General features: G+C 39.8%; 1 protein-coding gene across 1 annotated transcript in view; it reads left to right on the top strand.

Annotated features, from left to right (window-relative positions):
* Positions 1–19,904, top strand: part of BMPR1B (bone morphogenetic protein receptor type 1B) — a 30,040-nt gene extending 10,136 nt beyond the window's left edge. Inside the window, exons 3-10 of the mRNA XM_032686817.1 lie at positions 414–516; positions 6,175–6,271; positions 7,054–7,192; positions 12,079–12,271; positions 12,712–13,009; positions 15,332–15,507; positions 16,909–17,039; positions 19,344–19,904. Coding sequence (XP_032542708.1) covers positions 414–516; positions 6,175–6,271; positions 7,054–7,192; positions 12,079–12,271; positions 12,712–13,009; positions 15,332–15,507; positions 16,909–17,039; positions 19,344–19,469 — 1,263 coding nt within the window. The 3' untranslated portion in view covers positions 19,470–19,904. The remainder of the gene's footprint in view (positions 1–413; positions 517–6,174; positions 6,272–7,053; positions 7,193–12,078; positions 12,272–12,711; positions 13,010–15,331; positions 15,508–16,908; positions 17,040–19,343) is intronic.
* The last annotated feature ends 430 nt before the right edge of the window (positions 19,905–20,334 follow it).

Below are 20,334 nucleotides of genomic sequence, written 5' to 3'. Positions count from 1 at the left end.
CTTTCCATGAGACCAGAATCAGCAGTTAAATTAGTCCACACAGCAATTCCTGTATTATTCTGGCTAAACTGTTTTGGATACCCACATTAACTCATTATTGCAATGTAAGCCTAACTGATGGATGTGTGTGACTTCCAGTTCTGACTTGCACCATTAGAGTCATTCTGCAGCACTAGAGCACCAACAGACATAAGTTAGGAATGAGTTAATCTCTTAATTATCTAGATGAAATATTGCTGGATACACTGGGTGGCAGAAATCCTTACTCTACACATCCTAGAAATCTGTAGCAGATTGCAATCCAGCTAGTAAGCACATCTTTCTCTCAAGTGCCAGAATGACTATATATTTACAACACAGGTAATTAATTACTTTCTATAAAATTTTTGTTTTCTATCAAAATTTTGTTTTAGGACACTCCTATTCCACACCAAAGAAGATCTATTGAATGTTGCACAGGCCAAGATTACTGTAACAAACACCTTCACCCTACACTGCCACCACTGAAGAATCGAGGTAAGGGGGAAGTAAGGGGAACAAAATCCAGTCCTAAACTGATCTTTTCTTGCTGTTGCTCTTTGTGCCTTAGGACATGTATTGGTAAATGCTGGGGAAAGGTTTTAGCATTTTTGTTTGTTTGTTTAAACATCACTTTCTGAAAGTTTGTAAAGTTACTTTTGTCTGGATGTTGCAGAATACACTTTATAGAAAGGTATGCCTAAGTAAGTTTAAATTCATCCATGATGAATTGGCATTGGCAGGAATCGGTGCTCGGCATTGAGTCACTTCAAAGTTGCAGAAGAATTTATAATCATGGCATTCTATGTTGAAAATCCAGATCAGTGTGCAGATGCACTCTTAGTTACACAAACAGCAAATAACACAAATGCATGCTTGGAGAAAGCCTTTCACTCATGTAAGCTGTTCCCTTCATGCCTGTGAAACTCTGCACAGATGGGCTGCAAAATCAAGCCTATGGAGAGTAGTATGTAAATACTTCACTGTTTACTAGCTAGCCATTAAGGCAGCGAAACCTCATAAAATTCTGACTTCCAACAGAAGAGTAATGTACTACTTTGTTGGTTTATTTAATTTTATAAAGTTATTTGGACTGAGAGAGAAGCTCCAAAAAGAAGTCAATATTTGTTCACACTTACTTAGTCTTTCATTAAATATCAATTTGGAAAACACTGCCATGATTTCTTCTTACTGCTGAGTTTATTCTACATTAAAACTACTTAAAAATACTGAACCAGGGCCTAACACTAGACATCCACCTTTTTGAGATTTTAGTTATTTGGCAAGGGTCTCTGCTGCTTATACAGAAAGCAATAAAACAAGCTTTTGGTAGTGGCAGAAGGTGTTTAGACTGATGTTGGGTTTGTTCTTTGTATATATGGGGTAAATAAAGTATCACTTGGGCACCATGGTGGCAGACCCATTAAATAGCAGAGAGAATATTTGTTAAAAGAAAAATATCAGGGAGTTGGAGCAGGGTTCTAGCTGTTCTATGTTGCAAAAGTCTATTTTAGCATGACAAACAAAAGGCAATGTACTCACTCAAAATATTCTGAAGGTTTTTGTTTGAAATAAACTCTTACACTACCAGTATCCTGTCAGTGTATTGAAAAAATACATTTCAAGAGCTGCTCCATTAAATGCAGCTGAACAGGGCTGAAGTCAGCACCTTTATTAAGGCCTTAAGTAAATATGTCATTCTTGGTGCCAGGCCTGTTTTAATTCGTTGCGGCTGTATCCTAATATGAAACCTCAGAAAAAAAGCCAATTGGAACTGTAGATCCTCACTGCAACTAGGCACAAATACTGTGTATAAATACATGCTACTGCCAGTGCCCAGTACTATGACTGTGATCATTGTATCTACTGGAAACATTATTAAAAAATGTGCTAAGGAGCATGTGGTCTGTCCAGGCTTCTTGCCTTCACAGATGTTCTGGGATACATAAGATGCTGTGATAGTAAATGTGGTGCTGGGGAGTGTGATTGTCTGAGTACTGTTAGAATTGTATATCAAATTTAACATAAACTATAAGTACAAAGAAAGAAAGATGAACTAAAAAAAGCTTATAGGAACAACCCTTTGGCCTTCAGGATTCCATATGTATGCTCCTTAGAAATAAAAAACAAACAGAAAGTTGGCTTCTGATGAACTCGTGTCCAAGGTGACATCTCATGGGAGACAAAGTCTAGGGAGAGCATGCAGCTGCAGGTCAGAGGTTGTTGAACTGCAAATTGACCTATGCACCAAGGTAATATCTACAAAGGCAAGCAACTTGTGTTCTCAAAGTGCTTTTCCAGACCTGGCATGTGCTGGAAAGCGAGGTTTATGCCACACCCATCCTCCCACACCCCACGTCCCCTAGCCCCCCAGAAAAGAAAGGAGGACCACAGACATGAAAGTGAGAGCTAGAAGAATTAACGCTGGTCAAAGCAAGACTTGTTAAGCAAGATGGAAGAAACAACAGCTAAGTGTAAGTTTTGAGCTCATCTCGGTACAGAACTAGCAGGATAAAATACCCTAGAGAAACCACTAAGTCCTTGTTCCAGATATACATCTGTCTTACTAAGGAAATGAAAATCATAATTGGGTCTGATATAACACCTTTGCTTTAAACAATAAAAGATATTCCTGGAAATCCCAGCAAAAGCGCAGACTGAGACCAGTCAAAAGGAGAAATATGTCTTTACTGATTTAGAGCCTATATAAGCAGAAGTGGTGGTGCCACCGTGTCTGGCTCCCTGCCTGTATAGCTAGTGATGAATGGGCAAGGGAATGATTGGAGGAATGATGGGGTTTGATGTGTGCACACAGTCTCCACGCCTCGGATTTCACTGCCGTTTTTACTTGGATAACTGTAACATTGTGAACTGAAGGGACCTGGGGAGGGAAGCGAACCTCCTCTCCCTTTGATATGCTGACTTCTCCCTTGAACCTGCTGGGTGGCATTTTCAGTGCACTCCTCAGCATGGTCCCACGGATGGCAGTGAGGGAAACGAGTGGTGGAGGAGGGGGAAATCGTTGGAGAATAACTGAGAGGCAGCTTGGTATCACTGAGCTCACCACTGACACCAGCATGCACCGCTGTTTTCATACTACATGAAACTATTAATGTGCTGTTTGCTGGGCTTCACTATTATCAGCCAGCCAAGGTATGTGAAGAGGCTTCCCAAAGTGTTTGTTTTGCGCTCCCCACACCATGCTCCTGGTAATCGCTCACTGCTGCCTCCATGGAAGCTACTGCTTATTCTCATAACTGCTGCTTGGCACCTTGCAGTTTCCAAGTAACATAACACTAAAAAGCACAGTGCTGGACTTCTTAAAGGACAAGAGTATCTCCAGCACATAAACTGGCACTGACTGGGACCCACCACAGTCTTCACCACAGAGCCCACAAGCAAGTCATTAAGCAGACTCACAGCTGAGCTGCCCCATCCCTCCACCTGGTCAAGGAGGTGCCAAAAATTGTGCAGGGAAAGGGAGGTTTGTCCTGCAGCTCTGGGGAGAATGACGTGGGCTGGAGGAGGAGGAAAGAGTTGATCTCCAGCAGCACCAGCCTGGTTCAGTGCAGCAGAACAAACAGACATTGCTAGTGTAAGGATGAGGGCATGCATTTAATCCTGTGTTGTCCACATGCCAGCAGGTTTATGAAGTCCTCAAGTGAGCAAGCAAATCAAATTCTGCCAAAATGCTTTAAAAATGCAGGAAGTGTTTGAAAGGTGAGACAATAGCTCGCTTATCATCAGTATTGCCTCTCATCATATGTAGCCAAATAAATATAAAGGCATATGGAACTTATTCTCTCCTCCTGTGAGAGCTAGTTGCTGTGCAGAGTGAACCACAACGAAAGCTACGTCAACTGACACTGCTGGCATGGGGGACATCACCTACTGCAAGAGCATAAGTGCATTGGTGCTGCTGCATTCTGCAGCAGCCACTCCCAGCAAGGAGATCAGGACATGTTCCTTTATGTTGTGCATGCTTTCCTTGCACATGCTTCACGTAATTGCATTTGGATACCAAAAGAATTTTGCAGTGTTGGAGCCTGAAGTTGATCTGAGAGTTAAACAGCACTTCCAAAATGCATTCTGGCCTCTGGGAAAACCAAAACTGCATTTATTTACTTTTCTGAATGGCAGAAGCCCATTAGAAACATTGAGCACAATGTTTGGATCACTGAAACACTAAAAATTACCAGAATTTGATTAAAGATTTCAGCATCTTTATCTTCCCTCTCCAAATGTGTATACTCATGCACACACAGACAGCATGAACAGGTTCATGTGCAACACTTTGTGCCTGTATAAAGGCACAGATTTCCATGGCTTTACCGTCTAGCATACACAAGTATGAGAAAGATCTGAATTGTTCCCTCTGCATCTGATGTCAGCTTTCATTACTGTTAAGCACAAAACCCCAACTTCCATGATGTCTTACTCTGTGAAGTGGGAAAACCCTTGCTGTGGGCAGATATCCAGGTTTCTCCCAGGTATAAAATGCTACTACATGGTCTCTGTGCTCTGTTTATCTTCTCTTCAGCTGATGGGCTGAGGCATCTTAAACTGCTACAAACCACACATTTTAGAGGGAAATGATGGCTGACACAGGCTGCTTACAAAGCACAAACTGGAGCCCTCAGCCCTGCCAAACAGCCATCGCCTTCACGAGAGAGGTCTGGATTCCCCGGTGGGCTCTCGGTTTCGACTCACAGCCCACTTGGAGTGGCAGGCCAGGGATAAATCTGCTGTGGCAGGGAGAATGATGGGCTTGAGCGTTTTCCTGATAGGCATTGTGTCAGTGTCCCCTTTCAAAGGCATCAGCTGTGTCTTGAATGTTTACATTGTTAATGCTCCCGGAGCAGGTAATGGCAGGTTAAAACATGACCAGTGTGATCAAAAGGTGAGTTGGTAGGTAATCTCTATTTGTAATGGAACGGGGAAGGGAAGAAATAGTTTGGGAGCGAAAAAAGAAGGAGAAACTGGATCTTTAAAATAAAAGAGTCTGACAGTAAACTTAGAGTCCCTTAGGAATCTCCTGGTCTCATTACCCTTGTAAATCTGAAACGTAATAACATTGTTCCAGGACAAGTCAATAAGGATAGATTTCTTGCATTCTATGATGTGTCAGGCATTAGAGTGAAGGATGCAAGAGAGCAGGGCTGGAAGAGCTTCAGAAAACATGGTCCTCATTTGCGTTATACCAGATAGCAACTTCGGGAGGGTGGCACGTAGATACATGCTGAAATACTGTAATTTTGAGAGTTTGGGTAGTAGGAGAGGTTGAAAAAGCATACTGCTAGGTTTCTTTGTTTTTCAGCAGAGAAACATGAATGAAAGTCAGACTTGCTTGCCTGAGCTGAGAATACAAGTTTGGAGATCAATATTGTACTTTAAAGGAGAAATTGAGTTTCACATGCCCAGATTGACTGAAATGTTTTAATAGTTTTTATGTAATAGAATTTTCTACAAGTTACTTGACACGTTTCATTTTCAGAGTGTTTTACAGAATAGCTGCTGTAAGAATAGTTTTGCCCACAAACATGGGAAGGACTTGCTGGCACACAGGGCTGCTGTAAAGTGAATGGAGGAGAAAATTCCTGTTCAGGTGTTTAAAACAGGATCCAAGAGAAGGATTATTCTGTAATGAGGGAAATATACTTTCAAGATGTCTTGTGGCCTGCCTTCATGAGGGTTTGAATGGTCTGATGTGTCTTCCCTTCTAGGATAAATGGAGTTTTGTTGTGGGGTTTTTCTGTTTGTTTGGTTGGGTTTTTTTTTAATGTTAAACTACTCAATAGAATGCTACTTAATCTGACTGTTTTAAGATAAACAGTCAAGACACAGAGTTACAGGTCTTGACTGATTTTTTCATTCAGACGCAAAAAGGGAATTGCAAATCAAGGTGATGTTTTGCCTGAGTGAGAGCTGAAAAATCAAATAGGCTTTTGGAGGTGCCAATTCTGCCCTGGTCAGAGAGAGTCAAACAGAAAGCACACAAAATGCTTGGGGACTCCAGGGGTATCTTGCACAGGACTTCATTAGAAAAGAATGGAAATGATCTTGTGCGCAACATACTTTTTAAGGTTGTGTCTTTTGAGACTGACTTCTTACCACCTCCCTTTCTGAATTTTCTACCTTTCTTGTTTTTAACCCCAGACTTTGTTGAAGCAAACATCCACCATAAGGCCCTGCTGATCTCAGTGACTGTTTGCAGTATACTTCTGGTGCTTATCATCATATTCTGCTACTTCAGGTAAATAAGGAATAATTTGGCACTTGGGTCCTCCCAATGTTTATCTTTTTATAGCTTAGGAATTTGAAAAAAATAGAAGTGGACTTAAAGGAAAAGAAATGTGAAACTGTAATTTTATAGTGAGAAAATAATGTGTATTTTATTCATGCTAGTCACAGGTATACCTATGTGATGTATTTCATATAGTCTTTTGCCTAACATCCTACAAAGCCGTTCAGGTTGAAGCACAGATTATTCTCTACTGAGTTTAAGAAGGCCAAAGGACAAATTTTATATAGGGTAAATAAACCTAAGACTTCTAAATGTGTTTATGTGGTGAAGAGGTGACCATAAAAAAGAGAGCAATAGAGGAATGTAAGTAAATGTTTCTAGAATGTTGTCATAATATACATGGGTTTAATAATTTGTCACATTTTTTAAACAGTCCAAGATTCCATGACTTTACCTCCTCTGGCTCTTAAAAGTCCACTGTGGACAGTAAAATAAAACTGATTATTTATTTGATCTGTGTTTTAGTGATATTCAAGTTTCTGAAAGGAAAGCATTTGGTTGCTTACCCCAGATTGCACGGTCTTTGAGTGTTACACTTAAAACTTTTTATGCTGAAAACAGTTACTAAAAATAACATAGAAAATTTTGGCCAGTGAGTCCAGCATATTCCTCAAGGAAGCAGAGAAAGCTGTTAGTCTATAAATGAAGGAAATACGAAGGATGATGTACATTATTCATTGCACATTGTTCATTGTGTTCAAAACTAATTTTGTTTTCGTGTAAAACGTCAGATACAAACGCCAAGAGACGAGGCACCACTACAGCATTGGGCTGGAGCAGGACGAGACCTACATTCCCCCTGGAGAGTCCCTGAAAGATTTGATCGAGCAGTCCCAGAGCTCAGGGAGTGGCTCTGGGCTCCCTCTCCTGGTAAGGAAGCAACACTATTTTAATGCAAGTTTCAAAGGGAAAAATGAGTAGAGGGAGACGAGGCACAAGAAATTATATTTACATGTCCTCGGTTGTTGTTTTAGTGGTTTGGTTTTTTTCTCTCCCAGAAATGACAAGGATTTAAACTGCTTTAGAAGCAGGAGACTTTTTTTCATGTAGACCAAGCCAAAAAAAGCTTAGGGTTATTTTCCTACCTCATCTCATTTCTTATTCTAGATACCATAGGGTAAGTACAAGCCAAGGGAGCTCATGGAATTTCATCAGCATTTACCCCAGTGTACAGGACAGCATCTGGCCCACTGATCTTGTTTTCCTGCTTTGTATGTGCACCACACAATTGGGTTTCAAACACTGACACATTATCTAAAGGGAACTGTAGCTTATCAAACTTGGAACCTATTTATTTGTAGGCTTCACTTTGCATTCAGAAGTCAAGAGGTATTTTTTTCCCTGTAATGTGGCAATCTCAAACATTAAAAGCACAGGGATGGAATTTGTGATTATTTCTGAACAGACTCCATGACAAATAAGCCTGCTGAAAAAGCAAAACCTTCTATGGCAAAACAGTTCTGTTCTCCAGGGGGTTTTGTTTCTGGGGATCATCATTGCTTTTTAGAACGGGTAAGAAAGCCAGGTTACTTATTTAAAATACTGCTTCTGAGAAAATGAATTAGATTTCATTTTAATTTTTCAGAGATGATATGTCCTTCCTGTCTCCCAAACCTATTAGTTTGTAGTGATGATATTATGGTAGGTGTTGTCCAGTTTCCAAGTACTATCTATTTTTTTTCCCACACATCTTTTTTATACACTATAAAGAAGAAATTAAATGGGAAGTTTTATATTTCCTTAAAAATGAAGCAAGGCTGAGTTTGTTCTAGGCTTTAAGAAAGCTTTGTCATATCCTATACTAATGGGACATGGGATATTTCCACCCATGGAAAGGAAGGGATCCTGTGTACAATTTAGAACTATTCCTAATGAGTTCTTCCAACTGATTTAATTGTGAGGGATTCTTCCTTTGTTTGCTTTGGGGTTTTTTGCATAACACTTGCCATATCAAGGTCTTGGTCTTGAAGCTCCTACTTGTTACAGTAACAGCAAAAATGTAATAATTTTGAGTAAATATAAGGAACTGGGTTGTTTTTCTCTGAGAGAATATGTTTCCAGCAGCCCATGTGGGTAGCAGGTGCCCTGAGGCATCTCATAACAGTGCATGGCTCAGTACTTCATCCCAGGATCCCAAAAAAGCTGGCGCAATGCTGGTTATGGTTGGTTATGACAATGCTTGTTCTTTATGCCTTCCTCTGTCCCAATGAACTATTTGAAGGTGGAATCTACAGCCTCATTGGTGTCCCTGGGTCTGCTCTTGCAGTGGACAGGAAAACTAACTTCTGCTAATTAACTGCTGTAATGGCCAAGGTGGCACATCCCAGCTGGGTCATTGCTCAGTAGCTCTCAGACCTGTGCTGCTGCTCCATGAAGCAGGAGCCATCTAGTCTTCTGTCAGTCCACCCCTCAAGCCTGGAAACTTTGCAGCCAGTGGACCAAGTGTTTTTTCTCAAGATGCTCTTCCCCTGCTCCCCCTTTGCCTACAAAAACCACACACTTTTTTCCCCCAGACTTTCTCAAGTAGTGATTTTGTGTGGAAGAGAAATAAAATGAGCGCTATAATGAATCTTGCACTTGGTGATAGATGTTTGCTGCATTTCCCAGACAGCTACAACTACTACAAGTTCACCATAAATGCACAGATGGTCCCATACCTGAAACAAGTATAAAGAAAGTCCCTGGCAATAATGCTCTAGACTTTATTGTGCAAGAGTTTCTTTTTAACTCTGTTTCTTATGCAAAGACTGAAACATCCAGGGTTATACTTTTGGGAAAATGAGATGCAAATTTATTACAAAATGTCACTTTATGCTAAACAGTAATGTTTTCCTTCAGTGTAGAGCATTTATTCTAATGGGTACAAATATTATACTCAAAACAAACATTAGCCAAGATTTTGTCAATACGATGACATTTAGAAAGCGTTCTTTCTCCTGACCTGTTTGTACCTCTGACAGAAGAGTTTGTTGCAGGTCAAATGCTGCAAATCAAACTTTAAACCAAGAAAAAATAAGTTTTAAATAAAGGCTTTGGGCCAACAAACTGAGATCTGTGCAAGTCTGTGCAAACAAGGAGAACCCCATTGGCCTTGACAAGTGTAGGCAAAGTTGTTGCCTACCATGAATTCACATGCAAAACAGGGGAAGGAGATTAGACATTGGGGACGTTTATTTCAGTGGTCTGTCTGAAGAGTTTGCTGAATTAGAGTTTAGTCTCTACCTTTTCATGCATTTTTTTTTTTCCTATTCCACTTCCAATGAGCTTTGCTTTTCAAGGGACTTCACCCCAGCCATAGGTATGAAGTTCTCTGTTCAAAATATTGAAGTCACAAAAAGTTAGTTTGTCTAAATTTTCATCTGCAGTAGCTGAACACATTTAGCAAAATGCCAGAAAAATAGAAAGAGCTGGTAATTGGATTGATTCCACTTGGGGAGAGGAAAGAAAAGGCCATGTAACTTTACCTGGCTGCTAACAGAGCTCAAGCAACAAAATATACAAATTTAAAAAGAAATAAAAAAAGTCAACCCCACTCAGTATAAATAATTCACATCAACACATCATTCAGCATACTTATGAAATCAGTTCATCCAACAATTTTGATTAACCTATTTGTTTTAGAAATCCTAATTGGTTTATGATAAAAGAAAGGACTAAATTCCTTAAAATAAAATAAATTGTTCATAGGAAATCATTTGACCAGTTCTAGCAAGAGGAAACTAGGTTAAGGCCCTTCACATAGTATTCTGCCGCCTGAAAACCCATAACAGAAATGTGTTTTTCATTTTCTTAATGTAATTTAATAAGAAACTTTTCATCATTAAGTATTGTAATTCCATGTACTTTATGATGCCATTACATATATTTACACAAATTAAGTTATTTGATATAACTACATTATTGTTCAGGATGCATTTTTAAAATGGGCAAAATAGAAAGCAACAATGCTAAAATGACATTACAAAATGTTACAGCAAAATTCCAATGTAATATAACTGTTGTTCAATCACTATATGAGAGTATAAAAGAGAATAAATCAATTTTAAAAATTCAGGCTAATCTCTGTTCTTGGCTTTCACTGATGTTAATGAAAAATAATGGCATTGAAGCTACCATCTTGGAAGTCTAATAATACATTGCAGAGCTGGAAAAATGGAATTCTGTTTAAATGACAGAAGAAGAAAGCTGGGACATTTGAAATGGCTTTGCATAAATGCCACTGTATGTCTTGCTTCTTAAAATTGTCTATTATGAAAACCAGTGGGTTTTTTACAAAATGAATGATGATAGATAGACCTTACCTAGTAGGTTTTGAGTTCATCTTTGGACATATGTTCTTGCTGCAGTGGGATTATGGCAGTCCTGCTCAGCGTTACCAAACTGGTAGTTTCCACTAAACCTCCCAGGCATAACAAAGGAAGCAAATTATTCTAAAAATTAAGTTTTGCTCATTTCTGTCAGCCAAGATTCCAAAAATATTTTGGATTACGTTAAATGCATATGATTTCATAGGGATTCAGTTAGTGCATATTTGCTGCAATAAACTGCTTGAGATTTGTATCTGGCTGGTGGCAAAACCGAGTGAGAGACCACAAATTTGAACTTGTCCAGATTTTGCCAGTTGCTTGGACTTTGCATGGGAAACGATAAAATTATTTTCTTTCAAAACCTTTAAAATCCTGCCAAACCAAAAATCATCAGCTGTGGATTGAACTGGCAATGCTGTAGCACAAGAGGGTGAATCTCCTGTTGTATTAGGGAGAGGCTGAGTCAGCCACGAACACCAGTGGGTCATATTGCAGCATCTACTCATGGTTTTTTTAATGAACTTTTAGAAATATATGATCTGCAGACATGTTCCAATCTGATGAGAATATTAGTCCCCATTTGTCCAAGATTTTTTATGGTTATAAAAGCTTGTTAAATGTAGACACAGGGTCTGTCATCCTAATGAAGAGTATCTCTGCAGTTCTTCCACCATGTACATTGATCTTGCACTACAGCTGACTTTAGCATTAGCTCACAGTACAGGCACTGACAAAGCTGGCAGAGACACTAGAAATCTGTCTTCTAAATATTTGGGGGGGAAATTGCTTTTTATTGATATATAATTATGAATATTAAAATAATTGTAGGCACGTGGGTCCTAACTCTGTAAGTAGTAGTTCCTAACACCAAATGTATATTTTGAAGTTATTAGGCTTGGCATTTTCAAGGATAGGTGATAGGAAGCTGCTATCAGTAATTTTGCTAGTGTTGGAGTGCTAGTACGCTTTTGACTCTCGTGAGCCCTAGCCTTCAGTCTCAGCAGTGTTGAATATATAACAAATATCCCTGTTTTAATCAAAATGTGTTACCTACCCCGTTGGAATTTGGGTAACATTGAGATTAACAGGAGTGTTTGCTGTCAAAACTTTTTCAAAAATAACAAAAAATATTCCACAAAGTGGCAACATCTCACAGGAAAATAAAAAATTCAAGGTTCGCAGTCACAGGTTGATTTAGTTTCTTGAGAAGCCACAGTGCATTTTGAGCATGCATGGAAAGGCTTCTTCACAGTGTACTTACCAGCACTGCCTCCTGGAGAAAACGGGGAGCATCTGCAATTGTGGAGCATTGCTGAAATCCATGGTACAGTGGCTGTGTATTCCACTTTCCTTGGGGCTGGCTTCGTGGGAAAGAGACACAGAAGGAGGGAGGTGAATGCAGAGATTTGCACTGAGCAAAGTGTAAGCATCTGTCTTGGCATTTCACAGGTTCAAAGGACCATCGCAAAACAGATTCAGATGGTAAAGCAGATTGGAAAAGGTCGCTATGGAGAAGTCTGGATGGGAAAGTGGCGTGGTGAAAAGGTAGCCGTGAAAGTGTTTTTTACCACAGAGGAGGCCAGCTGGTTCAGAGAAACAGAAATCTACCAGACTGTCCTAATGAGACATGAAAATATTCTTGGTGAGTGAAATTAAAGAGAATTTTTTGATAGTGTACAGGTTTCTTAAGTTTAGTAATTTTGTATTTGCTGTTATCTGATGTCCTTTCCGATGTGCTTTGTTGCCTGCTGTGCTCTGCAATTAGCCACCCAGTGCTTTTCAAAGGAAAGTTGTTTCAAGGATTACTGAAACATAAATAAAAGTTAAAAAATAATGGGGTTTAGGGGTTGTTACTCTAAACGCAGCACGTCTACTTCAGCCACCAGTATTTCCATATCTGGGCTTTCTGAAAATACATTAAAGGTTAGAGGTGACACATAGTTGCATGTAAGTAAGATGAAAGAAATTAAATGTTACCAAAATAAATCTATTGAAGTGGATGACAGTCCAGAGTTCTGAGCAGTCAAAAAAAAAACAAAACTATGAGAAGTATTAATGTGAAAATATCTTTTTTTTTTGAAGGATTCATTGCTGCTGACATTAAAGGTACAGGATCTTGGACCCAGCTGTATCTTATCACTGACTACCATGAGAATGGCTCACTTTATGATTATCTAAAATCTACTACTTTGGACACAAAAGCCATGCTGAAACTGGCTTACTCCTCTGTTAGTGGTTTGTGCCACTTGCACACTGAGATCTTCAGTACTCAGGGCAAACCTGCTATTGCCCATCGTGACCTAAAAAGTAAGAATATCCTGGTGAAAAAGAATGGCACCTGCTGTATAGCAGATTTGGGCTTGGCTGTTAAATTTATCAGGTGAGTAGAAGTGAGGAGGCTGAGGAAAAGTTAGTAAATCAGATGCAAATGCTGTCTTGGTCGTTGACTGAGTGAGCATGCACACGTGAGCATGCTCCTGCAGTGTATGTGCATACTTTTGGGGCTCTGCTTGTCTGTGTGTGAGGTTATCAGTGTGGGTGAGAATGTCACATAAACACCTAATGCAGGTGTATAAATAGTTGATTAGTTCCATTAGAAACATTAGTTACATTTGCATAAACATTCAGTTTTCATCACTTCATCCTCAATAGCTACTCTAGTGTTTGCACCCAGTAAAAGGACATGGCACTGACAGATTGAAGTCATGAGCTTGTCACTGAAGCATTCAGCTTGTCTGATCCCATGAAAATTCACTCACAACTTATATAGAAAAATACTAATCATTTGCACAAGTTACTAACTGGGATTTATTGAAAAGGACCCCATTTGGGCTGCCTTTTGTTTCATTTCCTACAAATCAAATTGCCAAAGTACAGATTTGATTTTTGAAATGGCTTTTAAATTTGATTTAAAAAGATGGTTGTGTGTTTAAACAACTTAGAAAGGACCAGACAAGTAGAACTTTACTCACTCCTGGGATTCATAAGGAGACATTGCTCTCTGACAGCTCTGTTCAAAAGGGGTTTGAGCTCTCAGTGGTGGTCCTGGTGGTGGAGATATGTATTCCAAAAATCTCTGATTTTTCTGTACACAGAAGTGTGTCCAGAATACATAGACTGAGGGTTTCAGTTTCAGGGGTCAGCTTTGAAACTGTGCGCTCCCTGAAGTATTAAAAAAAAAAATAAAATTAAGAATTCTATACAAATCTTGAACTGAAATTATTCAGAGTGAAAGGAAAGGCAGTTTTTATGTGCTCTTCTTACCATTCACTTACCCACTAGGTTTCTTGGTGAGGCTTTTCCTTTATGAACCTGACCTTTCTTTAGGACACAAGAAAGGAATATTTTTACTTTGAGGAACAGAGGCCTAGAAAACAACAACTTGAAAATATACTATTAAAAAGTTTCGGGGAAGAAATTCACCCTTTGCAGGCATACCTTGCCTGACAAATACAGAGCAGCACACTGCTTAGCTATGAACGAAGAACTAGGAACTACCAAGTGTTGTTATTAAAGAAGGTGAAACATGCATTTGTCACAGTCCAAATGGAATTTACGTTATGTACTTGGCTTGTTTTCTTACTGAATCCTTCCTCAGGCAGCATTTTTCAAGCAAGAACAGGAAATAGTTGAAATGGGTGTGCTCTGCTGAAGCTAATGATTCTAGTAAAGTTCTTTGTATTTCTCATTTAATTTGAAATATTGCAAAATTGTGCAGGTCACTGGATTTATGTTACATTCTTTGGGGTGTACAGAAGTGTCACCAGCATATATATAATTTGAGGACTGTGTAGGTGACTGGTTGTACCTCAGACTGTGCTTTTTTTTTTGTCATTTTCATAACAGTAGGTGAAAAAAAATTGCTGTACGTGAAGAAAATTACAGGAGTATAATTATTCTGTGAGCTTTTGTTGTATCCATCACATTTAAAATATGTACATTTTGGAGGTGGGGAAAGGAAAACGGATCTTTTTAATGAAACCAAAATATATGCTGTATAATAAACTTCTAAAAACATTAAAACTGATACAGCTGAATCTGAGTTAATAAGAAAAAAAAGCTTCCATTCACATAACTAATGGGAATTTGTTTCCCATTAGAGAAATCTTGTCTCTTCTGGTCACTGTGTGAGGTGTGACACATTTGCTTAGAATTTTTTACACATTTATATCTCTGTGTCTACATATCTTGATGTGTAAAGGTTGGAAGAGATCAAACATAATACATGCAGAAAATAACAATTAGATCTGTCTTCCTCGCAGATCTGATGCGCTAACGCTAAGTGATACTGTGCTGTTTAGTATCCTCCACTAATTGCTAAGGCTAAAGCATTAGGTGGTGGAGTATGTTAGGAAAACAGCATTTAATGAAGATTTGATTGTTATCACTAACATTAGAGCTTGGGCTAATGCTAATGAAATCTCACAAATGTTACAGCATCCCTGTTGAGTCTTATCTCCATTGTGGTTCTGCATTTGAATGCTTAACATAGCCTCAGGCAGGTCAGCCTTTTAAGGAGGATTGCCTTCACACTAAGAGGCTTTTCTTGCAAAAATTGTTCCATTAAGATTATGCATTACTTTTGACCTTTTTTGAGAGTGGATGTGGTGTGAATGTACTACATCTCCCATCTAAATTGCTTTCTTTTCAAGCCACTTTGTTGCATGTCTGATGCCCTTTTTTTCTCCTCCTTTTCTTTTAGTGATACAAATGAGGTAGACATCCCTCCAAATACCCGAGTAGGAACAAAACGTTATATGCCTCCTGAGGTGCTGGATGAAAGCTTGAATAGAAATCACTTTCAGTCGTATATCATGGCTGATATGTACAGTTTTGGACTCATCCTCTGGGAGATAGCAAGGAGATGTGTTTCAGGAGGTAAAGAGCTGGGAGATGACTTTTAATTGTGTCAGTGAACCTCAAATCTTCCATTACATCTTTTTCTCTGGGTTATTGTTTTTGCAGTAATAAACAAATGTGGATAAAACATACGGGTAACTCTCTTAATATCTGTTCTCTTGTTGAAACTTAAAGTATGAGTCAGTGCTATTTCAACAGCAGAGATTTAGACTGTATTTTAATGGCTTGTTTGAAGGCAGCAGATGCCTGCATTGAAGAAGAAGTATGGAACTCATTTGGGGGCCTTTTCCAAAGGCATCATGTTTCTGCTGGACTGGGTGTGCTAGCTAATTTAGCAGAAAGAAAATAGTGATTTATTTGTTTTGTTAGAGTTATATAAAAGGAGGAGAACAAACAATTTGGGGTTTGCTGTGCTGCTATTTGAAACAAAGAATGTTTACAGGGCAAGTAGCAAAAAAAACAGAGGGAAGTGGTACTTATTACACCTCTATCATACCAGTGATGTCCATTTTAATTTCTTTCTGATATCAGGCGATGAAGTGTGAGGGCAGCAAAGACAAAGCAATGCAGCCAGCTGCAGACTCAAGGCATAGATCCATCCTTGTACACATAAGCTACGTGTGCTTTCTGCGCATAGAGCTTAGCGTAGTGCGGAAATGATGGGTGTTATTACCTCTCTTTTGTCACTGAGAAAGTTAAATGCAGAGAAATGACTTGGCAGCAGTTACGTGCCAGTTTGGTGACAAGAGTAGAGCATGTCTCTCTTGGGTCTCCACTACCTTCACTATGCTTTATGAGTCTTTACAGCCTGCAATATTGTGCTGAGTGCTTACCCTAGAGGAGCTGAATGTCACTGATCAGCAGCATGATCCCTGTGTTTAAAACCTGGTGAAGTGTATTGCAGTGATGTGATGTTAAATCGGTAATATTTTTGTCATTGTTGCTGTGCACAAAGGATGGTACCTTTCTATGTTCTGAAAGGGCACAGAATGCCCTTTATATATTATTTAACCACTTTAATATATTTCATATATATATTTAATATATTAAATATATTAAATATTCCAGGTCCTTTGATAAGAAAGACCTAACTCTGTCAAATTACTCTGATACAGACCCTATATTAATAGCTCTTTCTGTGAGAACCTCATGGAGATTGCTGGACTGAACAGCAGTGGTGGAAACTGTCTCACTTGGCAAGTAACTACACTTTTGAATTAAGATACCTGGCCAGTCTTTTCATGGCAGTGGTTACATTGGACCTTGACTGTGGAACAAACTCCTAGGGCAGGGAAATCCTTTTAAGGAGAAGTACATCTAACTGTTAAACACTATGGCCAATCTGTTATAAAATGAGAGGGGAAGAGGGCAGTGGAAGTTGTTTTCTGCAAGTGACGGGCAACTAATTGCTTCTTTCAGGAATAGTAGAGGAATATCAGCTTCCATATCACGACCTTGTGCCCAGCGACCCCTCGTATGAGGACATGCGGGAGATTGTGTGCATCAAGAGACTACGCCCCTCATTTCCCAACAGATGGAGCAGTGATGAGGTATTGTCCCTCTTAATATGTAGTCTGTGTTTTTAATCGGAGCGAGTGAGCGAGACTGACCCAATTCTGCATCATTTTGAGGGAGGAGGACATTTACCACTGGTGATAGCAGCAGTCACACTGTAACAGGGCTTGGGCAGGAGCAGGACCTTCTCAGAGAGCCCCACTGAAGGTTTCAGAGCCCCACGGGCCATAGCCTATCCTATTTGCAAACAGGTTGCTCATATGCTGTCTACTAGATCCCACAGTGATAGCAGGCTGTGGTCAGACCTTCTTAGTTTCTCTGCTTGCTTCTTGCATTCATTTTGCTCTCTGCTCCTGGCATTAAAAGCATCAATTCAGTGGCTAGCCAAAACTTTCTCTTTTGTAAGAGAAATTATTTTGTGTAATGAAGTAGCAGCATACTTGATGTACTAGCAGCCTCTTCAGTGTGTACTGATGTTTGGGCTGTAATTCCAACCTTCTTCCTTTATTTTATTTTTTTTAAGAAGGAAATGTCTTCTGTCTCTTTGAAATCAAATGAGCATACAGCTTTTCTGTGATCACAGGTGAACAGGCTTGGAAACATAATTTTACTGTGATTTTTTGCTAACATGAGCACAAGATATTACATTTCACTTATGGTATTGATGGCCAATAGCACTGACTACAGTAGCTGGGCTGCACTGAGGGGCACCAGTTGCTCACCCTTCTACATCTTACAGAAAAAAGTGCTCATATACCTATTTGCATTTTAGCAAAGAGGACTACAGAAGTGGCCTTTCAAAGGAGATGTAGTAGGCAGAAAATGCTTTTCAGTGTAAAATCAGGAGGTGAAAGGGGTGCGGGAGTATCTGAACTCTCCCTTCTCAGCAACTGTAACAAAGCAAAGTTGTGCTTGTGGGATCAGAGATGAACAGTTGAGGTACCACAGGCAAACCTGCCAACGGCTCTTGAGGTGCTGTGGAGGAGGAGTCCTTAAACATGTTAATTGGTATAGTTTAATGCTGTAAAGTTTTCTACAGTCACAGAAGACAGCTGCTGTTTGGAAAGAGCAGTATGTAGATGAATATTCTGCAGGTAGATTTAGGGGGCGTGATATGTAGGCAATTTGGGAATGGGAGGCAAAAATGAAGCAACCTCTCTTGAGGGTTTGTGCAACAGCCAGTGTGGGAAGATCTAACCAAAACTCACCTCCCTAGCCCAGTCCCTTTGAGTCTTCAGACTGGGATTGTAAACACTGGAGGAAGCTCTGTTAGTAGCAGTCCTGGGAAGGGCTTTAGTGGGGTGGCATGCAGTATGTGTTTGGTCTGCCACTACACATATTGAGGACTGGGAGGCTTGTTGTTCTTGATTAATTGGTTAGTGTCCTCGGTAATCCCTCTTCAGGCATTCCAGCAATAAGAGGTAAATTTGTTATTGCACAGTGCTTGTGTATTGCCAAAAATGCATTTATAAAAATCTACAGTAATCTGAAATGTGTTCAGCTAGTCTGGGCACTGCTGGTGGTGTTTATGTGTAATGCCTTTCAGGCTCTGCACTGCTTCTGAGCCAGAAGTTTCATGAAAACCGAGAGCAAGCTGGATGAGATGGAAAACTTCTCTTTTCCTATTGTAGCAAGCACTTCAGGCAGTATTAATCCATAGGCTTGTGGAGTCATCACCTGGCTGCAGTGCCTTATGTGGTGCCTTATGTTTGGAAGAAGGTGGTAGAGGCAGAACAGGAATGTGTGCTGCTTTTCCAGGATGTCAAAGGCAATGCTGAGATGCTGTCAGCAAGGGAGTTGTTGCTGGGAGTCAGAGGAGGATCTGGCTATGTTTCAGAAGTGAGCAAGGGATGGAGTAGGACAGGGTAGAGCTGAGCTGGGTGCTTGTAGGGGACTTCACAGTACAGATGGCTGAGCAGGAGCTGTTAGGTGCATGCTTCGTGCTTGTGCTGGTCTGAACCCAGAGATTGGTTGCTGGCTGAGGAAAACAAATTCCACTAAATTTGTGCAGCAAAGGGCTCACTATACAGAGCCACACTTGTGCAGATCAGACTGCACAGGTTTGGGGAAGGGAAAATAAGAAAAGGGCTTTTGTGGAGTGTACAGCCAAGCCTAGACTATAACTTGTCAAAAATTATAAGAGTAATTTTCATATTTAGAGAACTCTCCGTAATATACAGAAAACAAAAGCTTTTGGAAGGCACTATCAGCCAGCGTTGTATTTTTTTCATCTGCCCTTAGAAAAGACCTTTTCCCTTCAGCTTTTCAGCATTGGCAACAACTGCAATCTCCTCTTCCACTGATCCAGATGGGACTTTCTCTCCTGCTTCTCTCCACAGTGCTTGCGGCAGATGGGGAAGCTGATGATGGAGTGCTGGGCTCACAACCCTGCCTCCCGGCTCACAGCCCTGCGGGTCAAGAAAACACTTGCCAAAATGTCAGAGTCGCAGGACATTAAGCTTTGACTCTGCCAGAGGCAGCTCTTGTGGAGGCCCATGGAAACGGACTTTCTTGTGCAGGCAGAAGTCCTGAAGAGGTATCGAAAGTCTTCACTAATAAGTACCTTGAACAGAATCATGCTTAAGAGCAGCTGTAAGTTTTGAAGAGACTATCCTTTGCAAAAATCACCCGAATTTTGACATACGAGATCGAAAGAGGCTTGTCTGCCCTTGTTTACATGGGGAAATACAGTTTTAGTAACTGGTTTAAGATTATGCATGTTGCTTTCCATGAAAGCCACTTATTATTTTATTATTATTATTGTTATTATTATTATTTTGATTGTTTAAAAAAGATACTGCTTTAAATTTTATGAAAATAAAACTTTTGGTTAGAAGTAAAAAAGATGTATATTGTTACATTAAAAAAATTTGGAGGGAACTGCTGAAAATGAAAGCAAACCAACTTTTTCATTTATAAAAAGATTATTGCACTCCAGCAATTAAAAAAAAAAAAAAAAGGTGAGTGAGTCTGTGTAGCTCAGAGGAGCTGTAATGGAGACTGTCTTAAAAGCCACCTATTTGTAGATAACTTTCCATAACCCTTCATGTGCAAGTGGTTCTCACAGTACAGAGATGGAGCCCAGTTACATCCTTGCCATCATTGGTGTGGGTGGCCTACGCCAGGGAAGGTCATCCTTCATTTAAGGTAATTGGAAGCTATATGAATATGGTTTAGTATGACTTGTTTGAAGAAGCTCTTTGTGTTTCCAGGAAATCTGATGGGGATAGTACCATGATGATAAACAAGTGCCCCTTTTCTTGGCTTTTCTTTTTTTTCTTTCTTTTCCCCCACTGCAAAAAAACCTTTGTGTGTGAGTGGAAATGAAGT

The sequence above is a fragment of the Chiroxiphia lanceolata genome, chromosome 4 (assembly GCF_009829145.1).
Source record: "Chiroxiphia lanceolata isolate bChiLan1 chromosome 4, bChiLan1.pri, whole genome shotgun sequence".
Taxonomy (NCBI): domain Eukaryota; kingdom Metazoa; phylum Chordata; class Aves; order Passeriformes; family Pipridae; genus Chiroxiphia; species Chiroxiphia lanceolata.
This window is presented reverse-complemented; position numbering and strand designations above follow the sequence as displayed.